This window comes from Corvus cornix, chromosome 21, assembly GCF_000738735.6.
Source record: "Corvus cornix cornix isolate S_Up_H32 chromosome 21, ASM73873v5, whole genome shotgun sequence".
Taxonomy (NCBI): domain Eukaryota; kingdom Metazoa; phylum Chordata; class Aves; order Passeriformes; family Corvidae; genus Corvus; species Corvus cornix.
In genome coordinates this window covers 4,010,849-4,031,903 of record NC_046350.1, presented here as the reverse complement: position 1 = coordinate 4,031,903, position 21,055 = coordinate 4,010,849, and the positions used below count along the sequence as shown (strand labels likewise).

The following is a 21,055-nucleotide window of genomic DNA, read 5'->3' as shown; positions in this document are numbered from 1 at the left end:
AAGCAGCTCTTAGCCCAGGCTCAGTGCACAGGGCAGCCAATATCTGCCCATTGAGTCCTGCACAGCAGAATTGGAAATGCATGAGCATGCACTCAAATATTTATTTGGAGGTGAAAGACCATTGTGATTTAAATGAGACACTTCTGTGCCGTTGTTTGGCACTGCAGAAATGTGACCTCACATGACATCACAGGGCAGAACTGGAACTGACAGCGAGTGCCAGCAAGCGTGGCTGCTGGTCAGGTTCTGTCACAGGCTTCTTAAGTGCACTTCAGTCGTGATGTGCCCTGGGTTTATTCATTCTTGATGCTGCAGCTGCTCAAGAGTCTGATTTCACTGGGAAATAAAGAGGACAAAGGGGGAGAAGTAGATTAAAAGAGAAATGCCTTTCTGTGCTTTAAGTAATCTGTGTTACAAGGCTCTGTGTACAGAGCAAATCAACGCTGTCTCGGGCATCAGCCTGCTGCTTAAAAAGTTGGCAAGTACACCTGGAATGTTTGCAGGAATGCTGGAACTCTGTTTCATTGAAATGTAAATCAGTTGTATGGTGGTGGGAGATTTATGATGGTGAATTTACGTGTTTAATGCTTAAATAACTACTGAAGACTATGGAGAACTGTATCATGACACTGACTAACTTCCCTTGTTTATAGTGTGTTTCCTCAGTGCTGAAAACATACACGAGTGTCTTGGGATAAGTGTTGTATGGTAGGAAAAATTACCAAAATGTAATCACACAGGTAGAAATTGAAATACTCAATGATCTTTTGTGTGTGTATAGTTAACTGCTATTCATGACAGTGCTCAATTCAATTAAAGTGTAGATCTCCCCTATACTGAAAAAATATTCTATTTTATGGCCAGTGTTTATTTCCCAGCAGTTCCTAGAGAATGCATTTACAACAAGGACTTAAAATACATCTGCTTTGGGTGAAACTGAGAAACTCTTCAGCTTCAGAATGGTATTCTTGTAGACAGAAGTATTTCTCTTTTTTCAATCTTTTCAATAGCTCTAATGTTTATGTAGATGTTGTAAGTAGCTACATGCTAGAAAGAAAATGATGACAAATACAGAGATAAGTGTGGCTGGAAAATGTTATCTAAAACCATAGCTGAGAAAAAAAAAAAAAAAGAGATGTGTTATTTTGCAAAGCTGCTGTTAGTGATTTTTTTCATTTTTAATGCCTGTCCTATTTCTGGGTTAGTTCTCATGCTAATGGTAGGAATATAGCAGGAGACTCTGTATGTGAATAATCACTTGTTCATGAATTCCTGTGCCCAGAGGAAGAGCCTTGTGTTTCCTGTTAGGAACTTTTTATATTATTTTTTTTTTTTTTTTTATTTCTTTTACAGGCCAAACAAGCTCTAGGTCTAAAAGGGCTGTTTCTCAGAAATCCAAAGCAGGCCTCTCTGGACAGTCATGCTGCTGGGCAGCTCCATCGCAAACATTCCTTTAGCAGCCACATCCTGAGACGGACAGCCAGTGCACCCACCAAGAGCCAGAAGAAGAACAAGAAGGGCTTTCCTGAGATTGCTTTTGACACAAAGGACAGCAGCTCTGCAGGGGCTGGAGAAGAGCAGGAAGTGGAAGCTGCCTCCCAGCCTCGCTTTGTGCAAGAGCCAGAAAGTGCTTCCCCAGCCCCAGCTCCCCGAGATGGTGCCGGTGGGGAGGCACCTGGCAAGGGCTTGAAAGGTAAGGCCCAGGGCTCTCCCAAAGGGCCACGGCAGAGCTGTGCCCACCCCGGGGCTCCTTTCAGCGAGCCCTTGCCCAGGGCACACAGGGTGAGGCTGCAGGAGCCCCAGGGCGAGAAGCAAAGCGTCTTTGCCCGCTGTGCCATCAACAGCTCGGGCAGGATCGGAGTGGCCACCAACTGCATGAAATGCATGATTGGCTCCAAAGAGAGCCCTGACCCAGAGGGCCCGTGGAGTGACCACCCTGGCAGGCCCATTGCTAGAGACCCCCTGCACCCTGAGCAGGGCAGCAGTGCAGAGGAGAGGGTAGAGCTCAGGACCTGGGTTGTCAGAGGGCAGCCCAGGCCACACTCAGATTTGCAGCCTTGCAGCAGCCCTGGAACTGCAGATGATCTGACAAGGAGCACTCAGTCTTTTGTGACCCCAGGGAAGAAAAGTGTTGACTCTAAGTGTCACGGAATAAAGGCTCATTCCCGGCAGCGGTGGCAGTGCCAATCAGGTGGCAAGTACGGAAGCACTGTCAACTTGGTTGCAGCCAGCAATGGCTCCATATCCTCCAACTCCAGCAGTCTAGAAAGCCTTGGAAGCCCAGAATTCCCCAAGCACTGGCCTGAACCTTCTCGAAGGCAAGTGGGCACCCTACAGAGGGAAATGAATGCCTTGTTCGTTCAAAAATTGGAGGAAATTCGAAGTAAATCCCCTATATTCTTTACTGGTAAGACCAGATTTTCTTCACCATTCTCCACTGTAGATCACATCATTGTCTCAGCTTCTGCGTAGCATCCTTACTTAGAAGCTCCTCTATGTTGTTTGGCTGTCAAGAGCTCTTTTTTTTTTTTTTTTTAATTTTTGCAATGACAGAAAAAAAATCTGCATAAATATTTTTATTTTCTTTTTTGTAGACGTGTCTGGTTTAGATTAGTCCTTGCCATGCCTAGTTAACCATCTGCAGTAGTGACACTGTCAGTAGTCCATGAATGTTTGGGTTGTTTGTTCAGGCTCTTTTGTTTCCTTGGTTTTCTTAGTGAATGTGGTATGATACTAAGTAAATTTTAAGATCCAAACCAGAGCATTAAGTGAGATTGAATATGGAAAACCCACATCAACAAACAATATTTCCATTATCAGCCTTTGTGTTTCGCTGAGGGATAACCACATCAGGGATGATGTCTAATGTGCTCTCTGGTATCAAATAAACCGGTTCCCTCCTCAAAGATCTTGCAAAGTCACTGCTGTCAGTCCAGGAATTACTGAATGGAATTCTCTGCTCTGGGGTGTTCAGGAGATCATATTTTATAAACACAGCAGCCCATTCTGGTCCTAAATGTGTATGCAAACATTTCTACTGTGCTGTAATGTTGCACACATGCTCTGGCTGTGGCCTGAGGGCAGAGCTGCACAGCACAGAGCAGCAGAGTGTGTGATCTGATGCTCCCTGACATCAGCCAGGCTGGGGCACTCCTGGCATTCCCCATTGCAAAGTAAAATGTGCCCACTTGGAGGAAAGCTGCTAAAGCTGCAGCATTTTGTGGTTGTTTCAAGCCAGAAACAGGCGTGTGGTCAGTGGGAGCGTGACTGCACCTTTACCGTGAACTGGGGGTTTGTAAAGATGGGAAACAGAAGCAGAGGCAATCAAAGGATATCTTTTAATATGAAAAATGGCATTTTTCCTCCTGATTTGGCAGGCATGGGAGAGAAGGAAAGTGGTTTTGACAAGAATTTTCTGTTTCACAGAATACTAAGGAGAGAGTATGAAATACAGCTTTTGGCTGTGATTGCAAGAGCTCCTCTTCAAATCCCTTGTTCTCTTCCTTAATTGTCAAAGGAATTTGGACACTGGTGGTTACATTTTCAGGAGCAGTGGAGTGACTTTGGTGCTTTTCTTAAGATCTTATTCAGTAATAGATTCTGACTGCCTATCTGTAGTGGGCTTCTTTGAAAGCTTCATACATAAATTTGAGATATTTTATTTGTTTGACCAGTTTCATCTGGTTGGGTGTCTGCAATTTACCTTCTATTTTTTATACCTTTTTTGGTTTTTTTTAATGTATTTTTCCAATCTCTGCTTTGGGTATTTAGGAAAATACCAGGACAATGGGAGGGGAGAAGTTTGCTGGTTTCCATGACTTGCAGTTAATCCAAAGCAACAGAACTCTTTCTATGCCTAAATTATTGGCACTGGGCTTTTCACAAACTCTCAGTACTGTGACATATGAAACCATTTCCCATTATCAGTGCCAGCTCCCCTGCCAGCCCCCCAAGTCACTAAACAAATATTGTGATATGCTTGAAATTTGATTAAATCCATCTGACTTCCCAAGCATGGAATCAGCAAACCCTTAAAATGGTGAAATGGTGCCTTGGACTGGCTGCTGCTGGTCTAGTGACAGCCCCTCTGTTTGCACAAATAGCTCCCTTTCCCATCCTCCTGCAAGGCCGTGCCTCGGGCCAGGAAACCAGGGAAACCAGCTCCATGGCTGCACTTGGGAACTGGCATTCTGCTGGGGGAAGTGCCCCCAGGATGAGACAGGAAACTATAGCCTCTAGCTGGCCCTTCATGGCACCAGCCTTACATTTTCCAGTGATTTTCCTTCGAAGTGTGCCCCAACCTGTGCTGGTGGATGGGGAGAAGGGAGGGCTCATTGGTCTCATCAGCTCTGGGCTCTTCCTGACACATCCTGCAGATACTGAGAGTCTGGGAATGTTGGATTTGGCTCATGGGCACATGTGCCTGTTTCCCTTCCGACACTCCCAGCTAATGCAGGACAGGCCAGGGAATGGCTGCTCCCATCCCTGAGCTCCTTCCCTGGGCTGGAATTCCTGGTGCCAAGGAAGGGCCTGGTATTCCCTGGGCAGGTTCTGGGGGTGCAGGTGATGTTTTCCATTAGGAGAGGGCTTTGAAGAAGAGGAGGCCTCTCCAGGTTGCTTCCTCTGAGCAACCTGCCTATGTCAGGGCAGTTGAAACTTGATGATTTTTAAGGTCCTTTCCATCACAAACCACTCTGTGATTCCATTCCCCTGTCCAGTGGACTCTGCTTCTTCAACACTAACAAATACTGCTTTTCATTCTTCTATGATAAAAAAAAGGAATTTAACATCTGTCCATGTGTGGATTCCATTGAGTGCTCTGGTTGGTCAGAAATTCTTAGGATCCTACAAGCATGTGTGAATATTCCTGTATGTCTCCCTTCCCTCCCTCAGCACTAATTTATCCTGTTATCTGCACCTGCCTTCCCTACATTAACTGGATTTTTCCTCTGTTCTGTCCTATTATTCTACATGCACACTCCCTCTCTCTAGTTAAGAACTGAAAGGACAAGCAAGTCAAAGGTAACTGTCTGCGGAGTGTCCCCGATTCGAGCACCCTGTTGCCTGTAGTCCTGGTTTTTGCTTGTTTGCTGCCCTATAATTACCTGCTCCTGTATCCTTAAGGTCGTGGTCTGGCTCAGTGGTGCTTTGTTAGTTCTGGAATGCATGTCTGCACTGTGCTTTGGAGATATGGGAAATAATCTTTTTGGCATGATTGCTTTGGCTCCCAGGGTGCAGGTGATAAACATTGCAGTGAATAGAACATTTTCTCCAGGTAATTGGTGGCTGCAGTGATTCTCCAGGGTTGTACTCTCAGCCTGCTGTTCATGACCCATCTCTCTGCAGAGATTTTTTGAAATAGAAATTACCAAGTTTTTTTAAGAAGAACAAAGTCTGTTTAAAGCTTTTGTTTTGTTTTTCAAAGTCCCATTGCCAGCATTCCACTGTCTGCGCCCAGATCATTTGTAATCTGCTCCACAAGTCCTGTGCTGCTTCTCTTCTGAGTGGTTGGTCATTGGGATCACATCTGCTGGTCAAACTGGTGTTTTGATTAGTGTACATGCTCTGGTTGTGCTCTGATACCCTGACCTGTCTGAGTGCTGGAAGGAAGGAAAACTGCAAATCAAGGGGTGCTGGATGGTGGAGAAAGCAAAGTTAGTTTACAAAAGGGGACACAAAGGGCACAAATTGCTGGGTACTGTTGTTGTTGTTTGATAAGAAAACCAGAATAGTCACATGGTGCTGCTGTGCATGGACTGAGGTTTCTTGAAGCAACAGGGCTTTGTGCAGCTAAAACTGAAAGTGCAAAATGTTTTGCTGCCTTTGGCCAGGCATTTGAAATCCCAAGTTATTTTTAAAATCATGATTGACATATGCAACTAGTACCTTGAGAACAAAATGATAACGCATGAGGAATGAATCTTAGTCTAAACTGTAATTTGTAAGAGATAACTAACCCTGTATCTCTGTTTTTCTTGTTTCTTTCTTTTTCTTTTCATGCCTCCCAAGCAGACGTCTGCCACTTCTCAATCCAGAGGTCAGTCACTTCTTTATGCAGCCTAGAAACGATCACAGAAGAGCCTGTCCCTGCCAGTGAGAACCATCACTGCAGCCTTTTCTTCCCTCTGCCTGTTACCCCTTACAGTGATTCTGAGGAAGGGTCTGGGTCTGACCACTCCACCGAAGCTCGATCAGAGGGAAGCAGCACACCCAACCAGCCTCAAGAGTCCCTACCCTCCAGAGAACAAAGAACTAATCTGGCTGCAGAAGACCAAGGGCAGGATGTCCCAAGAACAGCTGACACAAGTTTAGTAGCCCCAGAAGATGGGAGGACAAGCGTGGCAGGCTGTCTCAGGGAAGGAAATGGCTGGACACAGATGTGCAGTAAAGCTGAAGATCAGGGTGGATCAGCAGCACATCCCCAAAAAGCCAGGCTGGTAGAGGCAGCAGATCACAGGGCTGGCCAACCTATAGGAAGCTGCCAGAAGCAAAACAGCCAACTAGGTCAGGTATTAACAGACATGAAAAACACCTCTGAATCCAAAGGGCAAAATCTGGGTGCAGCAGCTGTTCCACCCCAGCAAAACAATGTCATTAACAGCACACAGGCGGATTGTCCCCAGAAAGCCCGGGCTGCACAGGCTCTCCCTGTCTCTGTTTCTCAGATGAGCTCTTACATGTTGGCAAGAAGGGCAAAGAGTGAAGGACTGAAGACGTCAGACTCCTCAGCCTTAACAAAGATTCCAAGCAGCCAGTCTCCAGCAGCAGAAGTGTACTTTGATGCCACTGTCAATGACCGGATCTGGAGCAAGCTAGACTGCAGCAGCCACCGTGACAGCATGTCCTCCTCGTCCAGCATGTCCTCCAACGACACCGTCATTGACCTCTCTCTCCCCAACCTGGCTCGCAAAAGCCTCCCGGACCTGGGCATCCGCCAGGACAGCCTGGAGCCCCTGGCCATCAGGAAGGGGATGCGGCCACGCTCCGCCACCACCTGCAGCAACGAGATGCCAATGGTCAGCAAGAGCAAGTCCAACCCCAACCTGAGGTCTGGCCAGCTGCCAGCTGATGAGCTGTGCCCCCGGCCTCTGGCCAGGAGCCCTCAGGACGCGTTCTCGTCCATCCCTAGAAGGCACACCTGGAGCAGGCTCTACATGGAGAGTCTCAGGCAGTCCTCCAACAAATCCAAAGCGCATGACACGGTTGCGAATAACCAGACAAAGTCCAAAAGCCTCGGGGACCTTACCTCTGACGACATTGTGTGCACTTTTGAAAGCAAATACCGCAGCATCAGCAGGAGCTTTGTCACCCGCTCCATGCGGGAGCAGCGCCGCTCCTCGGGCCTGAGGCCCTCGGCCAAATGCCGGGATGAACTGACTGAGCAGCTGAAGAAGCTGACAGCCTTTCAGCAGGAAAACGATATCACCTCCCCCATCAGCCTTGACCCCAGCGAGTCGGAGGAGGAGGGGGAGAGCATGGGGCTGCTGCGCCGGTCGTCGTCGCGCAGCCAGAGCCGCGTGCGCTACATCGCCAACAGGGCCCGGCAGGCCCAGGAGAGGCAGCGCCTGCAGGGCCGGGCACAGCTCGGGGGGAGCCCCATCGAGGAGAGGGGCAACCCCGAGGGGGCCTGCAGCGTGGGCAGGGCCGGCTGCACCGACCCTGCCGCCCACACCGCCCTGCCCTCCTCGCCCAAAGCCCAGACCGACTGCGGGGTGGACACTGAGGTGTTCTTCATGCTCAAGCTGTGACCCCGGCAGCACTGGGCACTGTTTACACTCCTGTCACAGCAAAACTCGGCGCCCTGAGAGGCACAAGACATCCTCCCACCACTCGGTGCTTCCTGGCCTTCCCTTGAGCCCAAGGGTGCTTAATATCAGGACTCCAAAAGAATAGATGAGGATTCGTTTTTAATTGCGCTTTGCCCAGCCTCCGATTTGGCCTCCTTTGTGTGTGACCACTTCTTGCATTTGCAGTTTGCTCTTGGTCTTTACTAATTTCAATAATTCTTCTGACAATAGGTAACCTTGATGTTTAATAGTTCAATGTGATGCTAACGACAGCTAAGGAAATTTTGCTCTTACAAATTGTGGATCCGTGTAAGGAGGCTGGACTTAAAATCACATTTTATTTTCTGGAAGAGTTTGAGGGTGTGAATTAATAATGCAGTAGGTACAGTCCATCTTCCATCGTGGACCTGCTTATTACAGTGAAAATCCATATTTTCTCTTTGAAGAAGAGCTCTCTTGTTCCAAAGCAATGCTTTTATAAACCCAGCCTGTTTATATATCTATATATATACATATATATGTATATACACCTGTGTGTATGCAAAGATATGTCTGCACATGTATGTACACATGCACTCCCTGAAACTGAGCTGTGACTGTTCCTTGTCTCAAGGCATTGTCTGAGGGAATTGAGACAGGAGAGGGAAGGGAATGGCTAAAAACAGACAGGAAATATCTTCTGACTTTACTTCAGAAATGGCTAAGAAGCATGTTAGTCTTTTCTTGAAAGAGCACTGTCCCTTCTTATGGTATTTTAACAATGCTGCTGTACATAGCACTTTTTGGATGAATTTTACTATTTCTGTATTGCACTGCCATGCAAAATTTTCAATGATATGTTTAAAAAAGAGAGATATTTAATTTTTTTAGATGGACATATTTAGAATTGAATAACAACCTAAACAGAGTAATAATTTTTCCTCCGCCCTTTTTTTTACTTTTTATTTTTAGGGATGTTGTCATGTGTCCCCCCAATTATGATGTCATTTATTATAGATGTACATTTTATCAGTGATGGAGAAGAATGTTTACTGAGATGCATTTTAAAGAGAAACAGAGGTTTAATTTTATTTCAGGCTGCATAGAGTCCCTATTATTGAGAGGATATTTTGCCTTTGTAATGATTCTTTTGTGTATATTGCAAAATTTAAGAATTTGTTTGTAAAACCACCTTACACTACTAAAATAAACATACTTAACCTTCCAGCTGGTGACTCTTTAGCTGTAACACAACACTGGGGTCTGTGATACACAAACATCGTTCATTCTGCTTTGTTTTTCAACTTCCTTTGTAGATAACATTTAATTTTACTCTTTTTCAGAGTGGTAGCCAGCGCAGACCCAGCTCAGATTTTCTCAGGTCCTCCAGAACATGTGCAAGCACTGGCAGAGACTGACATTCTGTGGTGTGAGACAGCTCAGGGACTGGGGCAGAGCCCTGGCTGGGAGGATGGAAATTCTGGGGGAACTGGTGTGATTAGTAGCCAAACAGACAGAAGGAGCTGATCCATTCTGGAGCAGCTGTACAAGTAACACAGATGGCCCTGTTTCATCACTGAGGGGGTTTAAAGTCTGGCTGAAAATGCTGCAGCACAATTTTGCTTTTCACCTGTCACTTGACTGAAAAATCACTTCTATTCCTGTCCCAGCAAAGTGCACAGTGAAAGTGCATCTTGCTTCCTTCACACTTCTCCTGGAAGGGTTGTCACTTGTGGAGCTGGGAGGGGGTTCTTGGTTCTAATTTTAGTATCACTTGGCCATGAGAATTTAAACTCTGAGATACCAAAACAGTAACAAAATTGAAACTCTGAGATATCAAAGTGTAAGGCTGACAGTGTTAGCACGGTAACGCTGGGGAGGGGGCTGGAGGGGTTAAATTTTCTGATTCATTCTTTTCAAATGCTCTTCAGTATGTTTTGTCTGAAAATATTCCCTCAGTTTCCCAGCCTGGCTCAGATCTTCACAGCTTGTCTGCAGGTTTCAGATCCTTCAGACCCCAGGAGAGCTTTGTGCAGCAAAGGTTTGGAATGTGCACTGAGGTGACCCGAGAGCATCACTGCAGCCTCTGAGGGAAAGGAGGTGAAGCTGCAGCAGAACGTGTGATCTGCCAAGAGGAGCCTCCCATTGTGTCCCAGCACAAAGCAAATTTCATTAACATTCTCTGGACGAAAAATCGTTCTTGTAATAACTTTAATTTCGGGCTGAAAAGCTGCAGGGAGCTGCTGCTTTTGTAACTTTAATGCTTTTTAAACTTTAATGTCAAGTACATGCGACTTGACAGCTTCGGAAAGTTAATGTTTAAAAGGCGTATTTGTGTCTTCTCAAAGACTGAGTCTCATAATCAGATTATTTTCATCTTTAATTGATTAAGCAGTACTTGCTAATGCACCTCACAGGAGGCAGCATCGTGTAGCACTTCAAAACATTTATCTTTGTTCAGATTTTTAACCAACAGTGTCCGGATTTAACTCATTAGGGTGCATGTGAATTTTGCCCTCTTCCTTCCAAATTAGTGGCAACCAGCTTTAGAGCTTGTTTCGTGACACTACGTAAGACCATTCATCATGTATTTATTAATTCCTATGAGTGGCATTTATTCCAGCGTTTAAGAATTATTTGGAATTTAAGTCAGCAGAAGGTCACAGTTTTGCTCTTCATTCATTTGCTCTTCCTATGCATCTGCAGACTCCTGTATGTGGGTTTCAGTTCATTAAGCTGTAAGATCCGAAATCCAGAGTCTCCAGATCACAGCGGTGTATCGGACACGGCTGGACATGGCATTTGTGGTCTGTATTCCTCCAGCCTGCCATTCGTTATGACACTGATAATGAACATTCGATTGTGTCTTTCTAAGCTGATTTTATCTGCGTGAGCAACAGGCAGGAAAATGGGCACAGCTGCCAGGGACAGTTCCAGAGGGAGGAATTTTACAGGAACACCACGGGCCAGTAATAGGATTTTGTGAGCCTTGATGTAGCACCCAGCTGCTGCACTCAGCAGCTTCCAAAGCCTGTCCTTTGGTGTGGTCTCCCCCTTCCGCAAAGCTCCAGGTGCCCCCGGCCCGAGCTGGCACGTTCAGAGGCCACTCCTCCTCCTCCCTCGGGTATTTAACCCGGCACTGGATGCCTGAGTCCGTGGGATTCCCACTCCTCCTGTGCCGGGCATCCCGAGCTGCTCCTGCACAGACGCCCGGACGGGACAGACGGGCCAAGGGAGTCGCTGTAAGTGAGGAACTGCTTTCAATTTGCGCTCTGGTTCTGGCAAGGGGCAAAGCCTGGTGTCACAGCCTCCTTGCTGGCTCTTTTACCCAGCTTTACACCCTATTTGTGCTCTTAGATAATCAAGCAGTGTGTTTAACAACTTTCTTTCCAAGGTGATGCCAGCAATGTATTACCAGCTCTGATTAGTTTGGGGTTTTTTTAAAGGAGGCCACTTGAAACTAAGATGATTTTGTTGCATTGGAAGGGAAAAGGAGCAGGAATTTACAGGTTAAACCTACCAGGAAAAGTGCAGCTCCTGTCTGGCTCAGCCTGAAGGCTGCTGCTTCTTTTCCTTTATTTTCCCCAGTGGGTGATGCAGCTGCTCTGGCAACAGCCAAGAGCAGCAGCCACTTTGTCTAAAAAGTGGTTGTAGAATAAAGTCAGTGTTGGTTGATCCATAGCTCAGATCTCCTCTGTCCCTTCACAACGATCAAAATATTCCCATTTGGAAGCATTTTTTAACAGCAGCACCAACAAAATCAGCTTTGAAATTTAACCCGGAAAGAATCTTCTGTGGAGGTTTCAGTTATTTCTCCCATTAGGTGAAAAACACAGGGAAAAGAAGTGAGGGAAAGTACTGAGCTGTAATGCCAAGAGTTTTCATGGGAGTGCAAGATTGGGGAGATTTCCTAAAAGCTGATGAGGTAAGATAAATAATCCAGTGTTTTCTGAGCATCAGTCAGCGGCAAGTAATGCCACGTGTAGAATATTTTTGCCTACACACTCTCATAAATGGTAAGTTTTCTTGGGCATTTTTAATTTGTTTTTTAAAGTTTCTGGTGTCATAATGGTGCCCTGAATCTTGTTTGACACTTGGACAACAAATACAATTAAAAATATTGCTGCTGCTTCCTCTCCCCCCCTTTCCCTGGGGAAGAACCCACAGGGAGAGAACCACCAGTGGGTAAATCCCCTTTTTTAGGTTTGTCACATCCTTTTTGCTGCAGTGGGGACTTCACCAGAGCCTTTCTTTAGTATTTGTTCTGGCTGAGCTCTGCAGTGACTGTTTTCAGCTGGAGACTTTGTTTGGAATTGTGGACCTACAGGAAAAGGTGCAGAAAATCCAGGACAAACTGATCTCACCCAGTGATGAGGAACTGTAAAACCAGGTTTAACTGCTTGCCTTTCACCTCCAGCAGGAAGGTTCCTTTAGAACAGCAGGAATCTCTGCTCCAATGGATAAAGGTCTTCACTTCACGATCTGTGTGGTTACAGCTGTGCTGCTCCTGAGGGAATCAAGCCAGGCAGGTGAGGAAAATGATCCCGAAGTGTTGGCTGCACCCAAATCTGGTTTTGTTCTTCAGAACATTAATTTGTTCAGTTTTTACCTGCCAGTGCTTGCAGGATTTTATCTTAATCTCAGAATTTGCTTTCAAATGGGTTATTAAGAGATTCCCCAGGGCTCACCTTGTGACTGGCTTTGTGAGTGCTGCTACCAAGTGGCTTTGATGTCACCAAGTGGCTTTGCTGCTCCAGTTGAAAACCAGATGACAGAGACAGGGGAGATGAAAAAGCCAAGAAAAAGGGTGGGTTTAGGTGTGGTTATTGTGGTTAAAGCTGCACTTCTTTGAGTTTATGTTCCCTTGAGCTGCAGCAAGATGTGCTGAGGATGGGGGAGAAAACTGAGGTGAGGCGGCCAGTCCTGACCAGTGCCAGAAGCCTTTTCCCCAGGAGTTCAGCAGGAGCAAAGAAGGGCAAGCTCAGAGTAGCAGGAGCAAAGGAAAAGCTGATTTTTGCAGCCACAGTCGCTTCCTGCAGCCACCAACCTACAGGGAAGGGAGGGATGAGCCCTTCCCCTTGTCCCGTGCTCCTGCAGCCTCTCAGGAGGATTCCCAGGACGGGGCCTCGCTGCTGGGAAGTGTCACTGCCCTGAGCTGGGGTTGGTGCTGCAGCCCCATCGCCCCTGGGCCTTTCAGGAGGGCTCACAAAGGGGCTTTGAGCTGGGAGCTGGAGCCCTCAGAACGCTCTGCTGGCTTCCAAGGAACCCCACAGGCCCTCAGAAAGGGGCCTCCAAATCCTGCTGCTGGCTTTAAAGGGTTTCTAAAGGGAGACAAGAGAACTCCTTTGTGAAGGTTTCCAGCCCCCACGGAGAACTGTGGTGGAGAGGGAAAAAACAGGTTTTGTTTTACAATAATGTGGAGTTCAGCACAAGGCCAGAAGATGCAGCACCAAAGAAGGAATAATAAATACATAATGAATGAATATGCTGTTATATTTAGTGAAAAACTCACAGCTTTTGCTTGAAAGAGTGAAAACACCCTGCATTTTTTGGTTAACCTTGAGGGATTTTTGGCTTTTGCACTGTGAATTCTCTGATTCCAAGGAGCAGTGCTAAGCAGATTCTAGAAAAACTATTCTGGGAAATTAATGAGCCATATATTGACAAAATTGTGGTTTTAATTCTGCAGTAGGGGGGAAAGGAAGAGTAAGGAAAAACAGTGTCTGGGAAGTGGGTGGTGAGGAACTTTAGGCTGTTCAGGGGGCTTCTCCTCAGGGAAAATGGGGCTTGGCAGGGATGGGGGCAAATCTTGGCTGTGTGAGGAAGCAGCAGAGCTGGTGCTGCCCCTCCTCAGGGAGCGATTGGCTGTGCAGGACCCATCCCTCGGAGGGTGAGTGACATTAAGTGACATCATTGAGTGACATTAGAACCTCCTGCAGCCCCACTCCTGTCTCTGCCTCTCTTTGTGCTCCGGGGGAGGAAACAAAGGGAGTTTGGGAGTTGAGGGTGATCGTTCTGATTATTTCAGTGCACTGTGAAATGAGGGCATGAAATGCCACTTTTGAGGAGCTGTAAATACAAGCCCCCCACAAATCTGATATTTTTGTTGTATTTTTCCAGGAGCTGGGAGGAATGATGATGCTGTGAGTAAGGTATGTTTGAGTTCATTAGTGCATGAAGGCATAAGGCAGATGATCTTACATTTTAAATTCAGAAGCAGTGGTCAGAGTGCAATGATTTTAATCTGTGGAGAGTTATTCTTTTAAGTACACTGTTCATGGCTGACTGGGTTTTTGCTTGTTTGTTTGTTTTTGTGGTTTTTTTTAACTGAATTTTTTGTCCAGAGCTCAAAATTCAGTCGTGCCCCAGGGAAGAATCTGTCAGTAGCCCTCTCTTACGGCTGGTAGAGTTGGGGAACTTGTGATCGATCACAGCTTCCAAGACAAAGCTCATCCCTCAAACCCTTCCATTGCACAGAGAGAATTAAACCAAGATCATTTGGCTCCTGGAAGGACTGGAGCTTCTTTGGCAGATCTTGTACTGGATAAATATATCTATATATTCACACACACATGTACACATCCTCTCTCTCTATCTAGAAAAATCACCCTGTAATTTTACAATAAGCAGATACGTTTAAGACCAACAAACCTCATAGAATTTGACCTTTCACTGGCAAAAGCTTAAATTGCCTTGAAGTGGCTCTGATGAGGAATCCTCTCGAGCTGGGTGACTCTGTGAAATTGGAGGATGTATCTTTAATTCACAGAAGTGAATCCGCGTTTTCCTCTCCTCCTCCTCTCAGGTTTCCAACTGTTCTGTGTCTCCTGGAATTGCTCTCTAATGAGACCTTAATTGGCTGCTAATTCTTTTGTCTGCAGCACGAATTGGTCTCTTGGGAAGGCTGTGCACACCATCTGAGGAACTGCAGCAGCGTTTGAAGCGATTTTTGTTTGCACCAGGCAATAAAGTGAAAGGCTGTGATTCATTAATTAGTTAGCAAACAGCAGCAGTCACTGCAGCTCACGGGGCAGGTTTAGGGCTGGTTTAACACAGGCACACCCCCTGCACCTCCCAGGTAAGGCCCAGCCTGGTGGGGCCACGCCTGGGACTTTGAAATCCAACTGTTCCTTCATTTTCTGCTTTGCAGGGCACAGACTCACGGGGAGCAGCCGAGGGTCTTCCAACCCTGACTGTCACAACGATCCTGGTAAGGCCGTGACAGCGGCAGGGCACAGCTGGAGCTGCACTTTGCCTTTTATATCCCACCCATTTATGTGCAGGTGGTGTTTTGGACTGGCTTTGACAGTGATGGCCCCGTTCCTCGCAGTGCTTTGGGGCTGGCTCAGGGGTGGAGAGGTGCCAGCTGTGGGCAGTGGGAGGATTTGGGGGCTGTGGCTGGGGGCACAGGGCTGTGTCAGTGCTCTGGGGAGGCAGCCAGGCCTCTCTGCTGAGCTACACCTGAGGGGCTCAGCTCCCTGAGTGTTGTTTCTGCCCTGACTTGGGAACAATGTAAAGGTCACAAGGGACTAAACCAGGCTATAAAATCCCCCAAATGCATCACCAGGTGCCCCAGACAAGCAGGACTTTCAGGAGAAGCTGCAGCAGTGAATTTCCTGAACCTGATGTTGGGCCCTGCCCAGCCTGTGATGGGCCAAATGAGAAGTATTTGGCTTTTAGGCTGAGAAGAGGTTTTCACTCATTCCCGTGGTGCCTGCGGGATGCAGCTGCCCTGGTGGTGGTTCATGACTCCAGGGAATATCTTCCCAGTCTGGAAGTGTTACCCCTGCATTAACATGGAGAGGAGTAACGGGGAGGGTTTACCAGGGCCGGGTTTAACTCCCCTGGGTGTCAGTGCCCTGTGGGAGGCTGCAGCTGTGCCCGTGTCCCTCTGCCACAGGAGGATCCGTACGTGATGGTGCGGGGAGCGGAGCTGGAAGGATACTGCATGGACCTGCTGGGAGCCCTGGCGGGAATGCTGCGCTTCCAGTACCGCGTGAAGGTGGTGGGGGACGGCCAGTACGGAGCCGTGGCTGCTGGCGGCAACTGGACCGGGATGATCGGGGAAATCCTCCGGCGGGTAACTCCCAGTTTGTGTTCCTGACCAACTCTGCAGGGACAGGACAGCAGGAGCAGCTCTTGGGCTTCCTTAGGATTTGCTCAGGGACTGAGGAACTCGGGGTTCTCCTGCCTGGAGCGTAGAACTGATGAGCAGCAAGACTTGGAGTTGGGTTTGGCCTACAGAGATGGAAATAAGGCACAAGGAGACAGCAGCCACAGCAGGAAACCCCTGTTACAGCCAGGCACTCCCAGGGCAGCGCTTGTCTGTCTCAGTGTTTCTCTGTAGCTTGTGAGACTGTGCAGACACCTTGGCAAAATTTACCCTGAGCTTAACCTCTGGGTGAGACTCATTTCATTCAGAATGGCCATGCCCAGGCTCCTCAAGAGCTGCTCGAATGCACATTTCACCCCATCAGGTGCATTCCCTGGGGCTGATGTTCTGCCGTTTGTGGGGAACACTTCAGTTAAAGCTCTTTGCCCCTCTGAGCTCAGTCTGTGCCCAGCTCTCAGCCAGAGTCAGACAGGAGCAGCCTTTTGTTCTGGGTGAGCAAACCCAGCCCGGCTCCTGCTGCAGAAGGAAACCAGAAGCCCCAGATACCAACCAGCACCTCGCTGTGAAGGATTCCATTGGGTGGAATTCCATTCCAATGATTTCCATAGGAAACCTGTCCTGTTCCTTGGGGCTCACATCCCAAGGCTGTTGACTTGGGGAAGTGATGCCATTTCAACACCTGCCCACTCAGCCAGGGAAGCACCTGCTTGAGGGACAGAAATGTTTGAGGGACTGAAATGTTCCCTGGGCTGGGTGGTTGATTGGTTTTCATCTCCTTGGCAGGAAGCTGACATTGCAGTGGCTCCACTGACCGTCACCTCAGCCAGGGAAGAGGTGGTGTCCTTCACCACGCCCTTCCTGCAGACTGGGATTGGGATCCTGCTCCGGAAGGACACGGCCTCCCAGGACGTGTCTTTCTTCCACTTCCTGTCTCCTTTCAGCAAGGAGACCTGGACAGCCCTTTTATTCGCTTATCTGCTCACGTGCTTCTGCCTCTTTCTTGTTGCCAGGTACAAATGCATTTGTTTCACAGATTGTGTTCAAGTCAGTGGATTTCTCACCTATGAAGAGATTAGAAAGTCCCAGGGAGCATTTTGCTTTGAGGAACCCTCTGTACAGGTCCAGTACAAGGGCTAAGAAAGCTTAAGTCCTGTCAGGTTCAGCCAGCATCATGAGTCGGATCTCCCCATGAGGAACACCAGATCTCTTGATGAGGATTATTTTTGTTTTTTCCCTCTGAATGTCTGGTTTTATCCTGTCATTTTCCCACAGACTGAGCCCCTGTGAATGGAATGAGCCAAAGAATGAAGAGAACCACTTTACCTTCCTGAACAGCCTCTGGTTTGGAGCAGGAGCACTCGCCCTGCAAGGTGAGCTGGGAGGATGCACCAGAGCAGCGCCAGCAGGGTTTTTAAACTGCTGGTACACCCAGCTTCTTCTGTGACTTCTGCGATGTGCTCTTGGGGGGGAAAAGGTGTCTCAGTAGGGACACTTGGAGCACTAAACCAGTGTGGGGAGGTGTGATTAGAGACCTGCTGGGGTTGTACATGTGATTGCCTCCAGCTGGGAAATGTTTTCTGCTGTAACCACTGCTCTGGGCAATGCCCAGCTGACCAGGCCTGGCTGCTTTGAACAGAGGAGTTGTTTGTGTAGCTTTGGGCCGCTGCTGCTGCTCCAGCCCTGCACTGCGGCGTTGGTGCCACTCACCAGCACAGTGGGGCTCTCCAGGCTCAGGCTCTGCTGCAGGGCAGGGTCTGCAGTTTGCCTTTATTTAAAGGCAAGTCTCTCACTCAGGCTGGTGGATCTGCAGTTCTTGGTGTGTCTCTGGCCACACATCCCCTCCCCTGTGGTTTACTGTGATTTATTGTTTCCCCGTGGTGCAGGTGCCACCCCCCGGCCCCAGGCGCTCTCGGTGCGGGTCATCGCCGTGGTCTGGTGGCTCTTCACCCTGGCCCTGCTGGCCGCCTACATCGCCAACTTCACGGCCCTGCTGAGCTCTGGCAGCGAGCAGCTCCCCATCCAGACCTTTGAGGACCTGGTCAAGCAGAGGAATCTGGAGTTTGGGACACTGGAGGGCTCCTCAACTTTCTACTACTTCAAGGTGCAGAGAATCTTGTGGTCCCCACACACAGGGGCTGTAGAACTGCTGAGCTGGGGCTGAGTCACCCAGCTCAGGCCTTGTAACCCCTACAGCACCCTCATCATTGTTGACTCTCTCAGTTTTCCTATAATACTTCAAATAATATGGTTATTGTTCTGGTCACCCCTTCCTCCACCTCTTCTCACAGGAAGGCAGGCACAGAACTCTATTTTTATTCTGTATTCTTTAAAAATCTCTGTACTCTTCAGGGGCTGCCCTTGTGTACCTCGAGCAGCAGGTGCCATCTATGACACTTGTACCCCTGTGTGATGCCTGTCCCCGGTGTTGGGGACAATCTGTGCTTGCAGGGGTTCACACATGGTTTAAGTGCTCTTCTCCAAATGTTTTACAACCCTTGCACATACAGGCAGTTTTTTATTTTTTTGGTGTTGTCTCACACATGAGTTTGACACTTGGGATTTTTGGGCTGCAGAACTCCAAGAACCCCATCCACCAGATGATCTATGAGTACATGGAGAAGAGGCGGGAGCACGTTCTGGTCAAGACCTACCAGGAGGCTGTGCAGCGCGTGATGGACTCCAACTACGCCTTCATCGGCGAGTCCATCTCGCAGGACCTGGCGGCCGCCCGCCACTGCAACCTCATCAGGGCCCCCGAGGTCATCGGGGCCCGGGGCTTCGGCATCGCCACCACCCAGGGTGAGTCCCTGTGCTCCTCTTCTGTCCCACTCCTCCCTGGGATGGCAGGGGCTGCAGGAGCAGGGACAGAGCAACGGGCCAGAGCCAACACTGCTGTTGAGGGTGACCAGACTGAAAAAGCTGCAGGGTCCCTGTTCTGTGGGGAATTATCACTGGCACTTACTGGCTCTCACTTTGAACTCTAATCCACAAATATTCCATCTCCCAGGGGTGTCCCTGGCCCCAGGAATGCAGATCCCATAAGGCAATGAGCAGGGGACAGTTTGCTCGTGTCCTTCCCTAAGCACCCTTGCTCTGCCCTTATCCCACAGGTGTTACCCCCTCTGTGGGCAGGACAGGGGCGCTGTTAGCCAGGAAAAGCCCTTGGCAGGGGCTGTTGTGTTCAGTGACACCCGACCCCACACCCATTAACAATGTGCAACCAAACCATGGCTCCTCTCTCTCCCTCTCCCGCTGCCCAGCATCCCCCTGGACCAAGCCTCTGTCCATCGCCGTCCTCAAGCTGCGCGAGTCGGGCGACCTGGATTACCTGCGGAACAAGTGGTGGGAGAGCAGCTGCCTGCGGCAGAGCCGGGACCGCTGGGGGCCCCTGGAGCCGCCGGCGCTGGGGGGGCTCTTCCTCACCCTGGGCATCGGCCTCGCCCTCGGCATCCTCGCGGCCCTGGCCGAGCTCTCCAGCAGCAGCCGCCGCGTGGCTGCACACGCCAAGGTGGGCCCTGGCTCCTGTCCTGCCTCCCCTGTCCCTCCTTCCACCAAGGTGGGCCCTGGCTCCTGTCCTGCCTCCCCCTGTCCCTCCTTCCACCAAGGTGGGCCCTGGCTCCTGTCCTGCCTCCCCCTGTCCCTCCTTCCACCAAGGTGGGCCCTGGCTCCTGTCCTGCCTCCCCCTGTCCCTCCTTCCACCAAGGTGGGCCCCAGCTCCTGTCCTGCCTCCCCCTGTCCCTCCTTCCACCAAGGTGGGCCCTGTTCTGGCCCCAGCTCCTGTCCTGCCTCCCCGTGTCCCTCCTTCCACCAACATGGGCCCTGTTCTGGCTCCGGGTCCTGTCCTGCCTCCCTGTGTCCCTCCTGCACCAGCCAGGCCCCACCATTTCCACCCTGACCTTGGTTTTCCTAAGGAAAGCTGTGCAGTGGGGCAGGGCTGAGGGGAAGCTGTGCAGTTACTCCTTAAAGCAGCAAACTTTCACAGCTTGGGCATGTAGCCTGGACAGCAGAAAATGGGTTTGTAGCCTGAACAGCAGAAATACAATAAAATAAAGCCCTAGCACCCAGCCACCTCCCCCCAAAAAAAATTAAATAACATTCCCTGTAATCCCAAGGCAGCCAAACTGCATTCCACTAGTCTGGGTGTTAGAGAGGACAGTGAATGATCCATAACGAGTTTATTCTCAGTGGTGGCTGTTCTTCAGTCATTAGACAAGGGAAAGACACAATGAAACTGCACCAGTGCCCACCTGTGCCCCTTGGTGCTCCTGTTCTCCAGCCCTCCCAAGGCTGTGCACATGGAAAAGGTGGATCCACAGAACAACCCACCCCCAGCCTTCTCTCCCCCTTTCTCTTGCAGAAATCTTGCTGCTCTGTTTTCACAGAAGAAATCTGCACTCGTCTACGCATTAAAGGAACCGCCAGACAAAACCAGGAGACGTCAGGGAAAGCAAATGCTTAAGGAGTCTTTGCTGCAGGAATGGGCCTGGGTTAGGGTTGTACCACATCCTAGGAGCTGTATCAGTGTAGGAAGATGTTTTTCTACTAGGCTAGAGTGTTAGTTTGCTAATTACACACACACAGAGCACTTCTGGAGTGGTGGTGGAGCTGCAGACACAAGGAAATGAAGTGGCTTGGAAGAATTTAAATTGATAAGGGGTGGAGTGGAACTGTGGCAAATTGATAAACTGGAGCTGAGCTGGCCAGGATGATGGATCTGTGTTTAGAAGTTCACCCTGTAAGTCCATGAAGGCCTGTAGGAGGAAGTGACTGGGGACAGGTTTATGTGAAGCCTCTGCTACTAATTCCTGTGTGAGGAACAGGTGTGGAACATTAAAGCTCTTGTCTGTTTGTGGTAATCAGGAACAACAGCTTAAGCATTGCAGCTATAAATAGCCTCATCCTGCCCTGCCTGAGCAGGAGGTGCTGGTCCCTGGGAAGGTAAATCCTGAATCAGAACTGACAGTGCTGCTGTTTTACCCCAAACAGGCCCTCCCTGCCCCCCAAACCTGAGAAAGGGAGCCCCTGCCACCAAGGAACCACTGGAGCTAAGAAGTGCCAGGCAGGGCTTGGCCTTCGTCCCTTCCCATCACAGAATAATCCATCAACACTGTTTGGTGACAGAGAATGTTTTGTTCTTGTTGCCCAAGTGTTGAGGACTGACAGTGGAAATCTATCA

At 49.0% G+C, this 21,055-nt stretch overlaps 2 protein-coding genes across 18 annotated transcripts in view; both read left to right on the top strand.

Moving 5' to 3' along the window:
* Positions 1-8,993, top strand: part of PLCH2 (phospholipase C eta 2) — a 74,277-nt gene extending 65,284 nt beyond the window's left edge. For 7 of the 16 annotated variants that reach the window (XM_019289760.3, XM_019289761.3, XM_019289762.3 and 4 more), the window contains 2 exons: positions 1,354-2,407; positions 6,013-8,993. In XM_019289760.3, the coding sequence (XP_019145305.3) occupies positions 1,354-2,407; positions 6,013-7,748 (2,790 nt within the window). In that variant the 3' untranslated portion in view covers positions 7,749-8,993. Of the gene's footprint in view, positions 1-1,353; positions 2,408-4,992; positions 5,023-6,009 lie in introns of all 16 variants that reach the window. The other 9 variants (XM_039564105.1, XM_019289767.3, XM_019289773.3 and 6 more) reach the window with 8 other exon arrangements.
* A 1,911-nt stretch (positions 8,994-10,904) lies between these two features.
* Positions 10,905-20,884, top strand: LOC104693387 (probable glutamate receptor). 2 transcript variants are annotated; one of them, XM_039564108.1, is made up of 11 exons: positions 10,905-11,008; positions 12,187-12,295; positions 13,887-13,918; positions 14,917-14,976; positions 15,667-15,846; positions 16,663-16,889; positions 17,152-17,249; positions 17,763-17,980; positions 18,453-18,678; positions 19,140-19,387; positions 20,237-20,884. In XM_039564108.1, the coding sequence occupies exons 1-11, from the start codon at positions 10,910-10,912 to the stop codon at positions 20,336-20,338; spliced, it is 1,599 nt and encodes a 532-aa protein (XP_039420042.1). In that variant the 5' UTR covers positions 10,905-10,909; the 3' UTR covers positions 20,339-20,884. The 2 variants fall into 2 exon arrangements, with proteins under 2 accessions (XP_039420042.1, XP_039420041.1); XM_039564107.1 differs by having other exon boundaries at positions 12,184-12,295.
* Positions 20,885-21,055: the final 171 nt, after the last annotated feature.